We start from the raw sequence: 20532 nt of genomic DNA, 5'->3' as shown, positions 1-20532 counted from the left end.
GAAAAAATTTATGACTAAAAAATTGATAACTTTTACATATATAAGTTTAACTTTTACGCATTTTGAGTTAACTTTTACTCCAGTGTACAATATTTATTGTACAACCCTTATAAATAAGAATTTGTGAAAACAAAGAGGGTTTTAGCAAATACGGAGTACTCCGTAGCAAACTGACGTTGGTGAAATGGTGTTAGGTAACGGCGTCAAATCCATTAAAACAAAAAGAAATAAGAAGGCCCCGAAATAAAAAGGGATGTTAAATGGTTAAGTGGAAATTTGACTATAAATAAACACCGGCACGACAAACCACAGGTTTAAGCCTTTTTCTCTCTCTCCCCCTCTCTGTCTTCCCCAATATCCCCTTCTCTCTCATAAAATAATCAGAAAATCAAAATATTTTCGCCAATTTATTGAGTTTTTTCCTCTGAACAGGAGAGAGAAACAGGAGAAGAAATCAACTAAACAAAAAAAAAAATAGAGAGAAAATAAAAGCTTGAGGTTCGAGATCTTTCTCAGATCCGAGCTCCATAGCGTAAGTTCATTTTTTCTTCCCTCATTTTAATTTTCCCTTTATTTATTTTTGTCATTTCTGCAATGCTGCTTGATCTATCATGATTTATCTTCCATTTTTTCTGAGTTTAATAATGTTTTTGTCTTTATCTTCCACATTACTTGCTTTTTTGTGTATTTTTACCTTTTTTTTTTTAATTTTTTCTTTCTTGCGAGCTCTGATTTTCATTATTATTTTTTTTGGAAAAACCATCCCCTCCCTTTTTTAGCTTTTTTCCCCCAAAAATTTCAGGATATGCTGCCCTCTTTCCGTTATTAGATTGCTCGCATTTTTGTTGGGTGTATCTATTATTTGGGTGTTGAAAATAATTTCTAATTTATTAATTGTTGTTTAAAGGAGATGATTCTGGGAAAGCAAAGAAGGTACGGAGTACAATTATGGAATATTCATGCAGTTATCTTTTCAAAAAAAATTCCCCCTTTTTTTTTAATTTTTTAAATGTGATGTGGTTTTGTTAGATTTTTCATTGGGTCCTGATAAAACCTCTCATTGTCCGCCAAAAATAATTTAGTTGGCATTTTTTGTTTTTTTGGCATGGATAATTTATTTGTTTGTTTTTACATATGCTGGATTGTAGCTTTCTTGTTACATGTAATATGCTGTTTTCTTGTTTTATTAATTTATGTTTTTAAGATTATGCGTTTGATCTGGTTGCTTGTAAGATTGTGCTAATTTTCCTGTTTATGATGTTAGAACGTTTAATTATTGGAAATTATTCTTAAATTAGTTTGATCCTTTCAAATTTCCCTTTCAAAGTCAATTTAGACCAAGTAAAACCCTCACGGAATTTGGAATTATTCGTTCCATCTTTTTTAAAACTATATATTTACTGTTCGATGGAATTGATGGACATTTGAAGAATTCATACCTCTTAAAAAAAATTAAGATTTTCTCTGTGAGAAAGAAAAGGGAAGCTGGCGGAGGGAAATTGAGAAAATCAATAATTGAATGGTAGGATATATATCTAACATATGTTTGTTAAACAATTCTTGTGCGACATGAGAAAATAATGCTATGTGGTCTAGAGTCACCACCTCATTCACAATCCGGACCAATTATGGACTTTAGGTATTACGGAGTAGGACTTAGGATTAGTTCTAATCTATGTTTGTTAAACAATTCTTGTGCGAAATGAGAAAATAATGTTATGTGGTTTAGAGTCACCACGTCATTCACGATCCGGACCAATTATGGACTTTAGGTATTTTGGAGTAGGACTTAGGATTAGTTCTAATCTATGACGGTTTCTCCAACATGTCTTTCTTTCATTGTTGGAAATGTCCTGGTGGTCTTGAACTATGCAATAATAATTTGCCCGCTGTATTTATAATATTTTGAATATTTTTGGGGATGATGTAGTGGTCGTGAATTATGCAATAATTTCTAGCTAAATGTGGATCTTTATACCAAGGATCATGCGGGGGATAAATACAAGGAATTATGTGGAACATTTGGTGAGTCTTTGTAAAAAATGTAAAAAAAGTGCCATGTTCAGTAAAAATTATCCAACCTTCGTGTTATTTTTCTTAATGAACACAAGTTTTGTTGTTTTGTTAAGATTTCGTGTAAAATCCTTATTTGGGACGTTGCTAATAGCGTGTTAGTGTCCGTTTGTTGTTTTAAATACCATGACTTAATCAAAAGAGAAAAAGATAGATCAATGGATGTTGCGTTATATGTTACTCTGTATAAGAACAATGTAGATTCTTGAGAGATGTGTGGATAAGTGATTGCTCATTTTGGTATCTTAGTGATACTAATGTTCAACGTTCAAGTACATTTTTCTTTGATGTGACTGTGCGCTTCCTAGACTGTAATTAATCTTATAGCAGAGATATAACAGTATCAATTTTCTGTTTGTGTAATGTGCAGTGTAATGGGAAGAGAAGTTACAGGCGTACGTATAGAGCAAAATAAGTCCCCTTTTGCCAGGGTTCAGCCAAAAGTTTCTGCCGATTCAGACCAAGAGGAAAATCCTAAATCACCTGAAGGCAACACTGAATTAAAGGACTGTGAGGTGAAGGAATGCACCTCAGAGGTCCCGCGTGCTGAAAAGAATTGTGAAAAACAAGAGGTTTTGGCCAATAAGAGCGCCAATCTCGATACTGAAAAGCTTGAGATGAAATCTCCTATAGCTGTGGATCAGAAATTGAGCTCCACTGATAAAGCCACAGGAGCAGTAGCTGCTGGAAACTTTCGGATGAAGAACACTCCTCAGAAACCTACTAATGTTGATAAGCAAGTATGGGAGAGTCCCAAAGCAGTTGAAACTCCTGTTTCTCCATCTCCTAGCAATTCAAAGTCTCCTAGTTCCTCCCGAAAATCACAGGTGACTAATGAAATTCAGTGCCTGACTCAGTTGTTGTCATCTTTGTGACTAATGAAATTAAGCTGAGATATTTGACTTTGTCAAAGTAGAATTTGCATGGAGATAACGTATTTTTTATGTGCTCCTCTATATCAGATAACAACGGGCTAACTTGTCATCTTGATTTGGTTAGGTCCTTTTATAGTATCGCTTTAGAATCGGCGAGGAGACATTAGGGAGTCTTCTTTTTGCCTATGAAAGCTTCTCAATAAAGAGGGTTGTTCGTGTAGTTAGTGTTGGAATGGCATGGGAGACTCTTTGGTACATGGAAAATATCAAATAGTTTAACAGTTTCTTACAGATATGTTTGCCAATGTAACTTCACATCTGCAGTACTAACTTGAAATAGTGTATATGTGCGTCATCTTTGAAAAACATAGTAGTGTTGGGGCAGTTTGAGTTACAGCTTCCTATGTTTTATTATTTATGGGCTTTCTATATTTCAAGTCAGTTTTGATTGGATTTGACAGGGTTTTGGCCTTTCGGGTTGGGTCAGTGTTACCACATTATGCTATAACTGAAACTTTTTAGTTGAATGCTTATGACCCTGATGGTTTGTAGGTTGTCCATTCTCCTTTTAAAAATTTGTGAAATTGCACTACTGGATATTATCAGGATCATCATACAAGTTTATAAATTATAACCTTGCTTACATTTGCAATGCTGACTCAACTTTTGTGACTTTTTGCAGCCGACTACCCCGTTTTTAGGAAGGAAACCATTTGACGATGAAGACAATTGGTCCGTGGCATCTTCGTATCCTTTATTTCAACTAAACTAGTCTGGCTTTTCCCCATTTGACCTGATGAGAGGATTGTTAGTGATTGTATTATCTTATTCTGTGTCAACTTGTTCCAAGTTCTTTTCTACTTCAAGTGGTCCCCATCTATATGCTATTTTGAGAAATTAGGGGCTTTTAACGGTTATATCGACACTTCAACTGTTTGTTGAAATTGCTTTAAAACTTGTACTATGTCTTATGTCTTCTAGTTGAAGTGCAAGTTTTCTACAGAGTTTCCAAAGTCAAATAAGACATAATTAGAGATGTTCTTCTTGGCCATTCTGGGGTTATATGTTAATTATATGTCTGTATGGAACTTTTGCCTTATTATGTAGGCTTTTATTTTAGGAGTCTTGAAAATAGTCTTATTGCTACGGTTTGAATTCGGTTCACTTTGTTGCTAGTCCTTAACCTTTCATAGAGCAAGGACTACAAGATCCAGAACTACTGTCGGTGTAGCTCCTACTTTCACCTGTACTGAACGTTTGGAGAAACGAAGAGAGGTAACTTTGATGAATCTGGGATTTAAGTTGATATGAAAATTTCATGGTTTAGAATTAGTCTAATCCTTCAGTTGTCTAATTTCTCCTTTCTAGTACTACGCAAAATTGGAGGAGAAACGCAAAGCTTTAGAGGCAGAGAAACTGGAGTATGAAGCTAGGACTAAGGTATAACCATTCATCAGATATATGGAGTTTAAAGAGTCATGTTAAATTGACAGGAAATATATTCACTGTATATCGACATTTTGTTTCTTAGGAAGATGAAGAAGCAGCTGTAAAGCAGCTTAGGAAAAACATGATGTTCAGGGCTAATCCAGTTCCCAATTTCTACTATGAGAAGCCTCCACCCAAGAGAGAGCTTAAGAAGGTATACGACCTTTTTCCCCTTCTTTTCCCCATTTGTATCATTACTTAAATCCAAGTCTAATTATTGTTTTGTTTGTGTTTATAAGATGCTTGCTCTCTGCACTTCGTGAGTAACAATTATTTTTATAAATTTATCATTGAAAATTCTTTTGTCTGTGTTTTTCTTCTTTAACTTGTGAATTTCAAATTTCTCATGCCACATTGGCTGTGTGCTATGCTGCAAAGTGTGAAGTGTCTTGGCAGTAGGCTGTGTGTGACTCAGTTTCAATGTTTTCGCCAACCACTAGCTTTGATTCTTTGATGTCACGTATGATCTCAACATTTTAGTGCATTGAGAAGTGAGAAATGCAAATTGATTTATGTTAACTTCTTGGCACCCACAAAGTGTGAAGTGACTTTACAATTTTGAACCCGAAAGTACTTGCCTGTTTTTTGCAGCTTTGCCATCCTCTTGGTAAACCTGGCTTTGTTAAATCCCTGGTACTCTTGCATCTTTTAATTCTTCTTCATTCGTAGCACCAAAAAAATGGAAAAGAAAACATCTGCTTCTCTATGGTTATCACAAGGGTCGAGAGGTTTTCATTGTCAAAATCTGGATGTGATTTATGATTCGGAACTGAGCTAAATACACTAGTGTTCTGCTCCATTAATTCAGCTATTTCTTGGATCTTCTGTAGGTATTTTATCCAAGTCTTGTTTGTTGTTCGAATTATTTTTCTCTTTTTTCCCCTTTTCTATGATGTTAGATGAACTTCTCTATCATCTTCACGATGTACAGATTTGATCATTAGGTAGTAAAACAAGATTTGCTTGTTGTCAGTGGGGAATATGCCAGGATCTCCTTTCTAAGTCTGTTTCTCCCGCTCAAAAATACCTACGTTAATGCCTTAGTTGACTCGATAACATGGCAGATTCTCATAAAAGTAAATGTACAAAAGTTTTTTGAGGGTACAATTAACTGACTTGCATCTTCAATTGGCATCCTAGCTTCCTACAACTCGTGCTGTATCACCTAAATTTGGACGCAGAAAGAGCTGCAGTGATGCATTTAGCTCACCTTCCGAGGATAAAAGTAATTTACGGGCATCAAGGCGCAGCTTAGGCAGCCAAAGAGAAAGTTCGACCCCGATTAGCTCCAGCCTCAAGAAGAAGGATCCGCTTGTTAAGAGTCGGTTGAAGCAGGTGAAGGAGACCACCAAAATAACTTCTAAGATGACAGAGAAGAGCAACCCAGATATTGCTGTTCTTTCTTGATGGTCAATGGTCAGTAGGCTTACTTGTGGTAACGTACGTGTGGGTCGAGATTTTGGAATTTCTTGACTTTTTAGCATTTTTGTTCCTTTTTTTTGTGCTCTTATTCCTGAAGAAAGGTACCAGGAAGGGAGATATGGAAAAGAAAACAACCTTCGGAAGGGAAAAGAAAATGACCTTTCTCCAGTCCTTTTCTTTCAACCTTGATTATTTTCTGACTGACTCGTTTCCAGTGTTTCTTTTTTCTTTTGAGTGACATGTGTTGTATATCTCTGTAACTTATATTAGTACATAATGTATACCATTAAAGAGTCATCAAGTCCTTGTGATTGTTGGATTAATGGGGATGTGATCTAACTATTTGTTAACACAGATTTATTGGTTTGATGTGTTTGTATTTTCATGTTCTGCATTACTATCCTGTTCTCTATTCTACAGATTTTACCTGTTTGCATTTACAGATTTTACGACTTGAACTGTAATCTTATTACATGCCAATGTACTGTTTGCTCAAGGTATACTTCACTACATACAAAGTTACATTATGATTTTGCCTGTTTTGGTTCAGAACAAGAAGCCTTCTCAATCTAACAAGGGTGATGCTTAAACTGTATATTTTCACTAATAACCTGGACAAAGCTTCTGCTACAGAACCACTACCACAAAAATTAGTTCATTGCGGCTGAAGCAGCTAACTACACTTCCTCGTAACTTGGTCTAAACCTCTAACTTCGTTCTCAAAACTATAAATATTTCAATATGTTCATAAATCTAATTACAAAACTATTCTTGCATTTCTCAATGTTTTTAGACAGTACATGTTCATATTTGTGATCTCAAATCAGTTATAGGCGCTTGCGGGGTGTATCACTCATCCAGTATCCAGTTCCACCACCAAAATCTGCCATTCTTGGTGTGCCGCCTCTGTATTATCTAAAATAAAATGATGTATCTTGTATTTCTTAATTTATGGAAATATATAGCCATTTTCTTTCGTACCAATGTGAATTGTTTTGTATTATCCCTTTAATAAAAATAACTTGTGGAATTTTCATTTTGTGCAAAACTGAACATGTGATTTAGACTTCTTCATCTGGGATAGAGCTGTTAAAACGGTTACTCGAGTCGGGTCCGGGTCTGGTCATCTCGGGTGTCGGGTTATGTCAGGTCATTTTATTCCCGGGTGCAGGTTGGGTTCGGTCAGGTTGATTATATGTTGGGACATGTCGGGTTAATTTTTCATTTCGGTATATGTCGGGTTCGGGTTGGGTCTTTTCTAGTCGGGTACAATTTCGGGTTCGGGTCTTAACGAGTCGAATTTGGTTAAATTTGGTTTAACGCTTTTCACTTGTTCTAGATTAGGTAATTATAAAAAATAACATTAACTTGATTTAAGTTATTATTTAGTTCCCTCAAAAAAAAAAAGTTATTATTTAGTTAGGTCAATGAAAAATCGGTTTGTTAACAGGTCGTGTAAAATCAGGTAACGGGTTGTCACGAGTTGGGTCAATAACAGGTTTCATCGGGTTATAATCGATTCAGGTTGGCATTGGATCGGGTGTTGAATCGGGTTCGGGTCATTTTTGGTCGGGTCTGTTGACTCAGTTCTGCATCGATTTTTTTTGCGGTCGGGTGCCAGGTTCGGGTCCGGGTCATGCATTAACGGGTCGAAATTGTTCGTCCGTCTTAACGGGTTGGATACAGTCGAGTTACGGGTTTCCTATTTTAACAACATTTCGGGTCTCGGGTCGGGTTTAGGTACTTAAAAATACAGGTCGGTTCAGGTCGGTTTCTCTGTTTTTGACAACTCTGTCTGGGGAATACCGTTTGGCAGCTCTTTGAGCCTGACCTTTTTTTTTTTGAATTTGTTCAAGTTTCTTTCACTTTTTCTATGAAAAATTGTCAATTACTACCTACTCCCTCCGTTTCGTTTTGTTCTCTACATTTGGCTTTTTACACGTTTATTAACGACTAATTAATGTGCATTGAGATCCCTCTATTTTTTTTAATTTAAACAAGAAAAATTACGTTTATTTATAATGTTTTACTCTTATCAAAATTAGGATATTGGGAAAATGAGAAAAATTTAAAGTCCCAGTAGAAAAGTGTGAGAGATTAAAAGACCCAATGAATTTAATTGGTTAAAATAATCATTTGACATAAATTTTGTTAGAATATTAAAACATTTATGTGATAATATAAAAGGAAATGTAAAGAACATTTTGAGACACCCAAAAAGGAAAACGTAAAGAACAAAAAGAAACAGGGGAAGTACATTTTTAAGGAGTTTGTCAATTACTACCTAAGTTATTAAAAATTTTCAATTAATACCTACATTTCTAATAATTGATATCAATTCTGTACCTTTTTATAATTTTTTTTAAAACTTTTTTTAACAGGGGAGAACAATTTAGAGAAAATACATAGCTGTTACAATCACAACAATTTCTGATCTTCTATATTACTCATGCCTAAATCAGATAATTCTTTGACAAACTGGTTTATTGCTAAACACCTTGAATTAACCTAAATCATTATTTTGACATCTGTTTAGTGAATATATGTGCATTAAAATCAATTCATAGTAGTAATGTAGCATAACGCATGTCCTGTTGTCGTTACATTGAACTAGTAAGGACCGTCGCGTGGGCTAATGCTGGGCATTCCACGTATTAATAAACGTCCCCCGAACTCTCAATCTCTACTCCGCTTGATGTACGTTTAGCGATCTCCACATCAGGGATCACAAGGGAACCTATATCCGTTGTGAGTCAAATATGTTTCCACTCGATCCGTGCGGCGCGCTCTTGCCTATGGGACGGCAAGGGCGCAAGCCTTGTGCGGAAAGTGAATCTCAAGGCTCGGGGCACGAGCGGATGTCTGCTTTAGAATGGGCACTCTTGCCTATTGGCGACAAGAGCGAGGGTCGAGGGTCGATCGGGGCGCTTGTGTGCGCACAGCAGGCACAAGCGGGACCGACGACGAGAGTGTATCTGTTTTGCAAGGGATTTTGATGGGTCTTGGAAAGCTTAAAAGCATGCGACAGCACAATATCTATAAAGGCTAGCAACAACACATGAATTAAGCAAAGGCAACTTCTGGTGAGAGGTATTGGTTCATACCCCTCATAGAGGTTTATTTTGAATTAGCTAAATTGTCCCAGTGAACACTGGAATTACAGTAACATAATAATTCTTCCTAAAGCCTAGAAAACTATTAGAAAGATCCTAGAAAGCAATAGAAAGGAGAAATACAAGTAAAGGAAGGTTGGATTCTAACATCCTCCCCCACTTAAGCAATCGACGCCCTCGTCGACTTACAAGAGTTACAAAAGATGAAAGAAAAAGCTCCTATTCTAAACTCTGTAGTCTTCTCTGCGCCGTTGGTTGATGGCGGTTGCTGGAGTCTTCTTGAATCTTGTTGTGTCTCGGTAGGCTGGTGAGTCTTGTGAATCCAAGTCTTCCTTGTTTTTGGTTTCTGGCTCGAAGCGGTTTGGCTTGAGCTTGCATCTTGTCTCTTGTTTCTGATGCGAGGGGGTATCTGAGATGTCGCCTTTCTGAGTGGCTCCATCACTCGCATTGCCGAAAGGAATCGACCCTTCTCTTTTGTCTTTGTGGGGGTACCTGTACTTCGAACTAGACAAGTTTGTCCACCTGCTACAAGCAAAGAATTCAAGTGAGGCATTACAACTGCTTTGCTGGTGCGGAGGAACTCCAATCCAAGCACAAGGTTGAAGTCGTCCATGTTGACGGCAGTGAAGTTCATTTTTCCTTCCCAGTCTCCCAACTTTGCTTCCACCTGTTCTGCCACACCGAGAATCGGCTTGGCTTTGGAGTTGACGGATTTCATGCTACCGCCTCCTTTCTTGAGCACTAACCCCAATCTTCGGGCTTCTGTTTCGGTCACAAAGTTGTGAGAGGCGCCAGTGTCTACCATGGCTCGAGCATTCCTCCCATTTACCACGAGGTCCACGTACATCATGTTTGTGGATTCCTCTCTTGTCTTCGGGCCCTCTTTCCCCATTGCATACATCATGTAGACGGAACTCATTCTGCGGGGTTCTTCGTCCTCATGGCATGCTTCTTCTTCTGTCTCTTTTGGGGTTTCCTCCACGGACATGGCCGACAACTTCCTCTGTAGGTTGTCGATCTCCCCTTTGTGTTTGCATTCCCACCATTTGTGTGGGCCTCGACATAGCAAACAGTTCAGTCTACTAAAGTTTCCCGAGGGCGTGTTGATCTTGGATTCCTTTGTTGATACGGAAGGTGATGACCAGGATTTCTGTGAATCTCCTCCCCCACTTCCTTTCTTGAATCCTCCGACTGAGCTGGACGACACCCTTGAGTCACTTCTCACACTCTTGGGTGAGCTTGGAGTCGGGCCCTCCGAGCTTGTAGGCGTCCCCCTTGTTCCTTCTTCCGAGCGATGACCCCTTCCCGCGGAGTAGTCCATCAATCGCTCTGCAGCAGTCATAGCGGCCGAAAGCGTGTCCACTTTCGCCCTCAATACTTCGCGCTGCGCCCATTCTTGCAGCCCGTGAACAAAGTTGAACAACCGATCTTTCTCATTCATGTCTCGGATGTCCAACATGCAGGCCGAGTATTCCTTCACATAGTCGCGTATGGAGCCCTTGTGGCGGATCTCCTGTAGCTTCATTCTTGCAACAAACTCGGTGTTCTCGGGGTAGAATTGATCTTTGAGTTCCTTCTTGAACTCCTCCCAGGTGTCTATCTTTATTTTCCCTTCTTCGATGTCGGCGTGCTTGGTGCGCCACCACAGCTTCGCATCATCCGACAAGTGCATGGTCGCGGTATCCACCTTTAGATTGTCACTCAGTTGAAAAATTTTGAAATACTGCTCCATGTCGAAGAGGAAGTTATCAACTTCCTTCGAGTCTCTAGCCCCACTATAGTCTCGAGGTTTTGGAGGTTTGATCTTCATCGCACCACCCCCACTCGAGTCAGTCCTTGCAGCGCGCATCAGTGTCGCGCATTTGTCTTGGGCATCTTCAGCTTGCTTCTGGACAAAGTTGAGTTGTTCCTGAAGCGCTTCTTTCTCTTGCATGAGCTCATCGACCGCGCCCTCGAGTCTTTCTATCTCTTTGGCTTGGCCAATCACAATTTCCTCGAGTCGGGTCCAGCTCTCAGACTTGCCTTCTAGCCAGGCTAGTCTTTCTTCGATTGTTTCCATCTCAAATTGCTTGCTTGGGTCTCTCGATGCCTAGGTTTGAACCTTGGCTCTGATACCAACTGTCACGGTCCGAGTGTTTTGACACCGGATCCGTGCGGCGCGCTCTTGCCTATGGGACGGCAAGGGCGCAAGCCTTGTGCGGAAAGTGAATCTCAAGGCTCGGGGCACGAGCGGATGTCTGCTTTAGAATGGGCACTCTTGCCTATTGGCGACAAGAGCGAGGGTCGAGGGTCGATCGGGGCGCTTGTGTGCGCACAGCAGGCACAAGCGGGACCGACGACGAGAGTGTATCTGTTTTGCAAGGGATTTTGATGGGTCTTGGAAAGCTTAAAAGCATGCGACAGCACAATATCTATAAAGGCTAGCAACAACACATGAATTAAGCAAAGGCAACTTCTGGTGAGAGGTATTGGTTCATACCCCTCATAGAGGTTTATTTTGAATTAGCTAAATTGTCCCAGTGAACACTGGAATTACAGTAACATAATAATTCTTCCTAAAGCCTAGAAAACTATTAGAAAGATCCTAGAAAGCAATAGAAAGGAGAAATACAAGTAAAGGAAGGTTGGATTCTAACACCAGGCATATCACCATAACCGGTCACTACAAGAAATTGATTAATTACCAACAGCTAAAATTGGTTGGTAAAACGCGAAAAACGGTTGGTAAAAGATTTTGCGACCGTTGGCGGTCAGTTTTCACCTGGACGGTAATTTAGGAAACTCCGACTGGAAGGCGGTCGCTAAAATTTACCGACAGGATTAGCGACCGCGATAAACAGTCACTAAATTAGTGACCGCCTAGCAGTCGCTAATTTAGTGACCGCTAAGGCAGTCGCTAATTTAGCGACCGCTTTGACGGTCACTAAATTAGCGACTGCTTTGGCGGTCACTAATTTAGTGACTGCCTAGGCGGACACTAAATTAGTGACTGCCTTGGTGGCGGTCACTAAATTAGTGACTGCCCAAGCGGTCACTAAATTAGTGACTGCTTTGGTGGCGGTCACTAATTTAGTAACTGCCTAGGCGGACACTAAATTAGTGACTGCCTTGGTGGCGGTCACTAAATTAGTGACTGCTTTAGTAGCGGTCACTAAATTTGTGACTGCCTTTGCGGTCGGTAATTATGCAAATATCAATCGCATATATACCTGTATTATATGCCTGTATAAATATTATATATGTACCTGTAAATATTATATATGCCTGTATATATACGAATTTATATAAATTCTGTAAAATCGTATGAAACCTGCTCGATGTTATAATATTAAACCTGTTCAAAGTCATACAACAAAGATTCATAATACACATAATGTTGTTCAAACATGTTAATACGAAAAGTTGCAACTAGTTCAAACTAATACAAGAATACTAACTACCTAACACAAAGGTGTCCCGCCGCCGGTTGGATCTCAAGGGTCCTGCGACTGCGAGAAAGGAAAACCAGTACACTGGCTGAACATCCGCTCGTAAGACTCCATTGCCTTTTTCATCTGGGCGGCATGTTCTTCTCTTTCTTGTCTCTCCCTTTCTCTCTCTTGTCTCTCCCTTTCCATCTCCCTTTGGTGCTCTAGTCGCTCTGCTTCTCTTTCTTCTCTCTCCCTTCGCCTCAAAAGTAGATCGTCCTCCATAACCTTTAGCATCTGATTTTTTGTTGTTTCAAGCTCAATGAATTTTTGGGTCAATTGTTGTTGAGTCTCTTCCAATCGAGATGACATTTGAGAATAAATAGATGGGGTGTATGAGCTAGAAGAACTACCACCCCTTCTAGATGGTGCAAAGTATAGAGAGTCTCCACTCCCCAGCCCGGGGACCTTTCCCTTCTTTCTCCCACCTACTGTCTCAAAGTAGATTTGGTTGGGATCTTTAGCAATGCCTTTTTCAACACATTCAGCAACATTTTTTTCATAGTTTTCCTACAAGAATTAAAATGATTATCACCCATGCGTAACAAATATATTAAATTGAGCACATTTAAACTTAAAATATATATAGGCTAAATAAGGCATTTTCGCTTCAATTTTTCAACTAAAAGAACTAAGGGCTGATTTTAAACTTAAAACATGTTTCATAAGCTTTGTTTTCACTTGCTAAGTCACATTCAAACGTAGTTACTCACATCTAAGGCCTATTTGGTCGTTATAGGTCATATATTGCCTAAAATGTCATTTTCTCGCCCAACTTTGAGCTAAGGAACCAAACTTGTCATTTCAAACCATTTACATGTTTTATGTGTCATATTCAAGGTTTCTAAAACCGATTCTAAGCAATTTAAGCACATTTAGGACATATTTGGTCGATATAGGTCATATATAGGCTAAATAAGGCGTTTTCGGTCCCATTTTTATACTAAATCACCTAGGGGCAGATTTTAAACTTAAAACATATTTCATAAGCTTTGTTTGAACTTGCTAAGTCACATTCAAAGGTATTTACTCACATCTAAGGCCTATTTGGTCGTTATAGGTCATATTTTGCCTAAAATGTCATTTTCTCGCCCAACTTTGAGTTAAGGAACCAAACTTGTCATTTCAAACCATTTACATGTTTTGTGTGGCATATTAAAGCTTTATAAAACTCATTCTAATCAATATAAGCACATTTAAGTCATATTTTGTCGATATAGGACCTATAATGACCAAATAAGGCATTTTCGCTCCCATTTTTCAACTAAAAGAACTAAGGGCTGATTTTAAACTTTAAACGTGCTTTATAAGCTTTGTTTGAACTTGCTAAGTCACATTCAAATGTGTTTACTCACATCTAAGGCCTATTTGTTCGTTATAGGTCATATTTTGCCTAAAATGTCATTTTCTCGCCCAACTTTGAGCTAAGGAACCAAACTTGTCATTTCAAACCATTTACATGTTTTGTGTGGCATATTAAAGCTTTATAAAACTGATTCTAATCAATATAAGCACATTTAAGTCATATTTTGTCGATATAGGACCTATATTGACCAAATAAGGCGTTTTCGCTCCCATTTTTCAACTAAAAGAACTAAGGGCTGATTTTAAACTTAAAACGTGTTTCATAAGCTTTGTTTGAACTTGCTAAGTCACATTCAAATGTATTTACTCACATCTAAGGCCTATTTGTTCGTTATAGGTCATATTTTGCCTAAAATGTCATTTTCTCGCCCAACTTTGAGCTATGGAACTAAACTTGTCATATCAAACCATTTACATGTTTTGTGTGGCATATTAAAGCTTTATAAAACTGATTCTAATCAATATAAGCACATTTAAGTCATATTTTGTCGATATAGGACCTATATTGACCAAATAAAGCATTTTCGCTCCCATTTTTCAACTAAAAGAACTAAGGGCTGATTTTAAACTTTAAACGTGCTTCATAAGCTTTGTTTGAACTTGCTAAGTCACATTCAAATGTGTTTACTCACATCTAAGGCCTATTTGTTCGTTATAGGTCATATTTTGCCTAAAATGTCATTTTCTCGCCCAACTTTGAGCTAAGGAACCAAACTTGTCATTTCAAACCATTTACATGTTTTGTGTGGCATATTAAAGCTTTATAAAACTGATTCTAATCAATATAAGCACATTTAAGTCATATTTTGTCGATATAGGACCTATATTGACCAAATAAGGCATTTTCGCTCCCATTTTTCAACTAAAAGAACTAAGGGCTGATTTTAAACTTAAAACGTGTTTCATAAGCTTTGTTTGAACTTGCTAAGTCACATTCAAATGTATTTACTCACATCTAAGGCCTATTTGTTCGTTATAGGTCATATTTTGCCTAAAATGTCATTTTCTCGCCCAACTTTGAGCTATGGAACCAAACTTGTCATTTCAAACCATTTACATGTTTTGTGTGGCATATTAAAGCTTTATAAAACTGATTCTAATCAATATAAGCACATTTAAGTCATATTTTGTCGATATAAGACCTATATTGACCAAATAAGGCATTTTGCTCCCATTTTTCAACTAAAAGAACTAAGGGATGATTTTAAACTTTAAACGTGCTTCATAAGCTTTGTTTGAACTTGCTAAGTCACATTCAAATGTGTTTACTCACATCTAAGGCCTATTTGTTCGTTATAGGTCATATTTTGCCTAAAATGTCATTTTCTCGCCCAACTTTGAGCTAAGGAACCAAACTTGTCATTTCAAACCATTTACATGTTTTGTGTGGCATATTAAAGCTTTATAAAACTGATTCTAATCAATATAAGCACATTTAAGTCATATTTTGTCGATATAGGACCTATATTGACCAAATAAGGCATTTTCGCTCCCATTTTTCAACTAAATCACCTAGGGCAGATTTTAAACTTAAAACGTGTTTTATAAGCTTAGTTTGAACTTGTTAAGTCACATTCAAATGTAGTTACTCACATCTAAGGCCTATTTGGCCGTTATAGGTCATATTTTGCCTAAAATGTCATTTTCTCGCCCAACTTTGAGCTAAGGAACCAAACTTGTCATTTCAAACCATTTACATGTTTTATGTGGCATATTCAAGGTTTCTAAAACTGATTCTAATCAATTTAAGCACATTTAGGTCATATTTGGTCGATATAGGTCATATATAGGCTAAATAAGGCATTTTCGGTCCCATTTTTCAACTAAATCACGTAGGGGCTGATTTTAAACTTAAAACATGTTTCATAAGCTTTGTTTTAACTTGCTAAGTCACATTCAAATATATTTACTCACATCTAAGTCTTATTTGGTCGTTATAGGTCATATTTTGCCTAAAATGTCATTTTCTCGCCCAACTTTGAGCTAAGGAACCAAACTTGTCATTTCAAACCATTTGCAAGTTTTATGTGGCATATTCAAGGTTTCTAAAACTGATTCTAATCAATTTAAGCACATTTAGGTCATATTTGGTCGATATAGGTCATATATAGGCTAAATAAGGCATTTTCGGTCCCATTTTTCAACTAAATCACCTAGGGGCAGATTTTAAACTTAAAACGTGTTTTATAAGCTTAGTTTGAACTTGTTAAGTCACATTCAAATGTAGCTACTCACATCTTAGGCATATTTGGCCGTAGCATACAACCTTTGCAACCTCGGTGTGATTGGAAAATAGATTAGAACTTTTGCTGGAATAAGCTTGCCCTTTGCAGTCTTCTTATACCGATCACTTCCGCATACTCTACATTTATCTAACTGTGCATCGCCTTTCCAGAAGAGAAAACAACCTTTAGGGCATGTGTGGATCCTCTCATGAGGAAGTTCCAAGCCCTCGAGAACCTTCTTTGTGCTATTGAAAGTTCTACCCATTTGGTTGTTATTTGGAATCGCATCATTCATCAAAGATGCAAACCCATCCACACACCTGTGTTGTAAGTTGAATTCACATTTCAAACTTGCAATTCTTGATGCCATCTCCAACACAGAGAGTTTGCTCCCTTCATATAATGGATCTCCAGCTGCCTTTAGAAGGTCTATAAACTTCTTAGCTTCATCATTTGGTTCTTCTTCAACTGAATTACCCTCTTCATTCAACAAATGCTCTTGATTATTTCCAAGAGCATCAATAACCATACCGATATTGATTTGGCTGAACACGCGAGGACTCTACTAAGCTTTCCCCTTGACATATCCATTGATAGTAATTACGAACAAACCCCTTCTTGTACAAATGTACTCTAACTGTTTCAGTATCATGGAAACGTCTGTTATCACACAAGGGGCATGGGCATCTTATTTTGTCACCATCATTGCATGTTGGATGCTCTTTGCAAAACTCAATGAACTCTCCAACCCCCTTGAGAAAGTCGGGCTTAAGATTGCGCCCGTCAAGTCTATCGTACATCCAACTACGCTCTCTTCTTTTCATGATACCAAATTCTACACATCTCACAAAAAAATGTTACTAACCAATCTCTACACATCTCACACTAATCATGTTACTAACGTTCGAAGTTTTCTAAATAAACACTCGAATAATTATTATTATTATTAATTATATAAAAATCAATAATTATTAATGATATAAAGTTAAATAATTTATTAATGATATAAGGATCAATAATTTACTTAAACACACTTATAAATTATATAAAGATCAATAATTTACATATAAATTATATAAAGATCAATAATTACTTAACCACAAGCCAATAAGAATAAAAATAAAATATAAATAATAAAACAAGAGTAATTAGCATTGTGGTTAGGAATCTAATTTTAAATATCACTAACATAATAATGATAGAACAAATTTTGAAACAGTAAGCATTTCATTCACATTTTTACATTATTTTACCCATTTTTAAGCCCATAATAAGTCATTAATTCAACATATCTAATTAGATAAAAAAAAACAATTTACAACCTTTAAAGAATGACAGAAAAACAATTATTCAGCATAACAATTTGGAATTATTTAGAAATTACAAAAAATGTGAACTAACAACCAGATAATTGTTATCTTACCGATTCTAAAGCATCCAAGGGAAGATTCCAATCGAAATTAAAGATTCCAATCAAAGAAAGGAATACATCTACCCTACTTTCACTCGGGAAATAGTTTGTCATCTACAAGATTAATACTTTAATAGCTTTCAGGCTGACCCTTATGTGGATGGGGTAAATTGGTTTAAGAATGGAGCTGAATTATGAGTTTATGACACTAGTTAGTGTAATCATTCCTACATGATTGATATTGATAATTTGTTATAGCTTTCCACTCTTTCCTTAGCCTTTTGCTTTGCAAGAAAGGAAAAATGTCAATATGGCCTCTGCAATCAGAATTCTTGCACCAGATCAAAACGACAACTCCCATTTTTTTTTTTTTTTACCCTACCCACTTTCTGTTTTCATCTGTTCTTTTAAGTTCTACACACTTTCACTTTATCCCTTATAGCATGTTTAGCAACATCTTTGGTTCTCAATATATTTTCTCTCTCCTAACACCAAATATTTGGTCTTTCAAAATGTTTTCATGAAGTCATTTTCTCTTTTGGCCTCCATCTATGTCCTCTTTGTTATTACTTTTAGTATTTTAATAGATTCCCTCTGCTCAAGTCCAAGCATTTTGATGTTCTAAACATGCTCTTAGGTTAATTTGTTTCTCTATTTTTCTCCTCCATTGGCCCACTACACTGAACCATTGAAACTAATTAGTAGTACCTCTCCTTCTAAAAGTAGAAAATAGTGGTCCTTTTTATTCTTCTTGGTCTTGTATGTACACTTGTACAGTAATTACATTGACCATAATAGAACGGAGGGAGAAGCATTTAGCGCAATTCGATTTTCAGTTTACTACTTATAACACTTCCTTGGCTCCAATATCATGCTATGATTATTAATCTTAACGTTTAGCATAATCAATGATTAAAAAATATATATGTTAAGTAGATCCTCATTAATACAGAGAATTGAAAGCAGAAGATTGAGTGGCACTTGAGATATCCTAGCACTTGCAGGAACTTCCAAGATAAAACATAAAGTTCCCAATCAAAAGGGACATAGATGCCCCCCAAATTATGAGGAGATAGAGTATTATAACTGAAGGCCACTACTACTAGGAAATCAACGAAAATAAATAATGAAGAAATGGATAAATACAGCCTGGGATATGAGACACCAACAATATTTTTTTTTCTTATCACAACAAAAGACATGGATTTCCAAAGTTGAATTGCACCTAATTTTCCCAACCTAATATCAGTGGATTGGGGTATGAGTGGAAAAATCAATTTAAAACTAAAATCAACATCACAACAAAAACTGAATCCAGGAAAACTACATATGAACCATTCATTAACAAGGGAGCATCATTACCTTCAAGTGATCTAAGTTCGTTGTGGCTAGATCTTGGGTTGGGAATTCGTCGACGGTAGTGCGGCTGGGCTGGGAAGGTGAGTCGGCGGGTTGTTGGGCTGTGGCGGGTTGTTGGAAGTGCGGCTGGGCTGGGAAGGTGCGTCGCCGGCAGGTGGGAGGTGCGTCGCCGGCAGGAGGCTGCGTGCGTCGCCGGCAGGAGGCTGCGTGGTCGCCCAGCCCAAATCGCAGGCTGCCGTGCGCGGCTGGGCGTTTCTTGGGTTAAGGTGGCCGCCGTGCGCGGCTGGGCGTGGTTAAGGTGGCCGCCGTGCAGCTTCGTTCGTGGGCTGCGACTTTCAATTTTTTTTTTTAATTTTTTTGGAATGGTCGAACTCAAGGAGGCAAAGGGAATCTAGTTGGTCGGTGAATTGAATGTCATTGAATTAGTTTTTTATTTTTTATTTTTTTTTAAAAAATTTAGCGACCGCTTATATGGTCGGAGATATTAAATAGGCGGATATTAAAATTTTAAATTTATTTTCAAAATAGTCGAAATTTACCGACTGCTCATTAGTTAGAAGGAAGGTAAAAGCAGTCGCTAATTTTACGACCGTTTTGAAAGCGGTTGGTAAATTTAAAATTTACCGACCGCTTTTACATCGGTCGGTAAATTTAGCGACTGCTACTTTATCGGTCGATAAATTTATTTTTACTGACTACTTTCACGGCGGTCGGTAAAAACAGTTGGTAATCAAGCGCTTTCTTGTAGTGACCGGGTTTAGTCAGTTTTCTTATACTGAATGGTGACTCCTATAGACTAGTAAAAAGAGGCTAACGCCCACATTTGCTTGCTACATCCAGAGGGGAAAAGTCGTGCGGGCCGTATACTCTTTTAGAGACGCTCCGTCGTGTTTTTCGACCCCCTCACAGGTGACAGCGCCCACAACGGGATCTATAACCTTTTCTTCCTTCTGATCGTCCTCTCTGGTTTCTCCCATAGTTTTCTACACACTTACAAATTCAAATCAAAAACCAAATTAGGGTTTTTCTTGAAATTAAAATCGAACAATAATTACACAAGACCCAACACAATAACATAAATAACGAAGATCGAATAGAATGGTGAGATAAAACGCAAAATTTTCTCACATGGTTTTCTACACACATACAATTCAAATCGAAAACCAAATTAGGGTTTTTCTTGAACTCAAAATCGTAAAATAATTACACAATAACACGAAGAACGGGGATTCAAGAGATCGAATAGAATGGTGAGCAAAAACGCAGAATTTTCTCACATAATTTTCTACACACATACAATTCAAATCAAAAATTCATATTAGGGTTTTTCTTGAAATCAAAATCGAACAATAATACACAAGATCCATTTGATTACAGTAGTTGAGAGTGTTGAGAAGCTTCTTATCCAACAAAAAAAAACTAATAAATTTAAGTGAAAAGACAAAAAGATGAAAAATTAATACCTTTAGTGAGTGAAACAAAAGAGGGGAAGGAGATAGGAGAGAAGAAGGATGATGGTAGATGGGCGATCCCAGAACTCCAGAATTAGAAGAAAGAAAAGAAAGGGAGAAAAAGTTTTTTTTTCTTTATAAACGTGGGCATGATGTGGCAGAAGGGCAAACCAGTTGTAAAGAGTGAGAACGGGGGAAAATACCGTCACAACACTATTGCTGCAATAGTAACTTCTAGTTTGCTTAGCGTGATGTGGCAGAAGGGAAAACCAGTGTTAAAGAG

General features: G+C 37.5%; 1 protein-coding gene across 2 annotated transcripts; it reads left to right on the top strand.

The window, feature by feature from the left end:
- Positions 1–307: 307 nt before the first annotated feature.
- LOC110798355 (protein WVD2-like 1) lies at positions 308–6227 on the top strand. Of its 2 annotated transcripts, XM_022003535.2 has the most exons (8): positions 308–532; positions 908–933; positions 2444–2900; positions 3631–3695; positions 4142–4223; positions 4317–4388; positions 4480–4590; positions 5577–6227. In XM_022003535.2, exons 2-8 carry the CDS (start codon positions 911–913, stop codon positions 5841–5843), a joined length of 1077 nt encoding a protein of 358 aa, XP_021859227.1. In that variant the 5' UTR covers positions 308–532; positions 908–910; the 3' UTR covers positions 5844–6227. The 2 variants fall into 2 exon arrangements, with proteins under 2 accessions (XP_021859227.1, XP_021859228.1); XM_022003536.2 differs by lacking the exon at positions 908–933 and having other exon boundaries at positions 309–532.
- Positions 6228–20532: the final 14305 nt, after the last annotated feature.

Source organism: Spinacia oleracea, chromosome 4 (genome assembly GCF_020520425.1).
Source record: "Spinacia oleracea cultivar Varoflay chromosome 4, BTI_SOV_V1, whole genome shotgun sequence".
Lineage (NCBI taxonomy): Eukaryota > Viridiplantae > Streptophyta > Magnoliopsida > Caryophyllales > Amaranthaceae > Spinacia > Spinacia oleracea.
This window is presented reverse-complemented; position numbering and strand designations above follow the sequence as displayed.

Excerpts from the sequence above, each read along its gene's own strand:
- LOC110798355 (XM_022003535.2), top strand. The coding sequence starts at position 911 with ATGATTCTGGGAAAGCAAAGAAG. Across the intron at positions 934-2,443 it reads ATTCTGGGAAAGCAAAGAAG|TGTAATGGGAAGAGAAGTTA; the intron begins GTACGGAGTACA and ends TGTAATGTGCAG. Across the intron at positions 2,901-3,630 it reads GTTCCTCCCGAAAATCACAG|CCGACTACCCCGTTTTTAGG; the intron begins GTGACTAATGAA and ends GACTTTTTGCAG.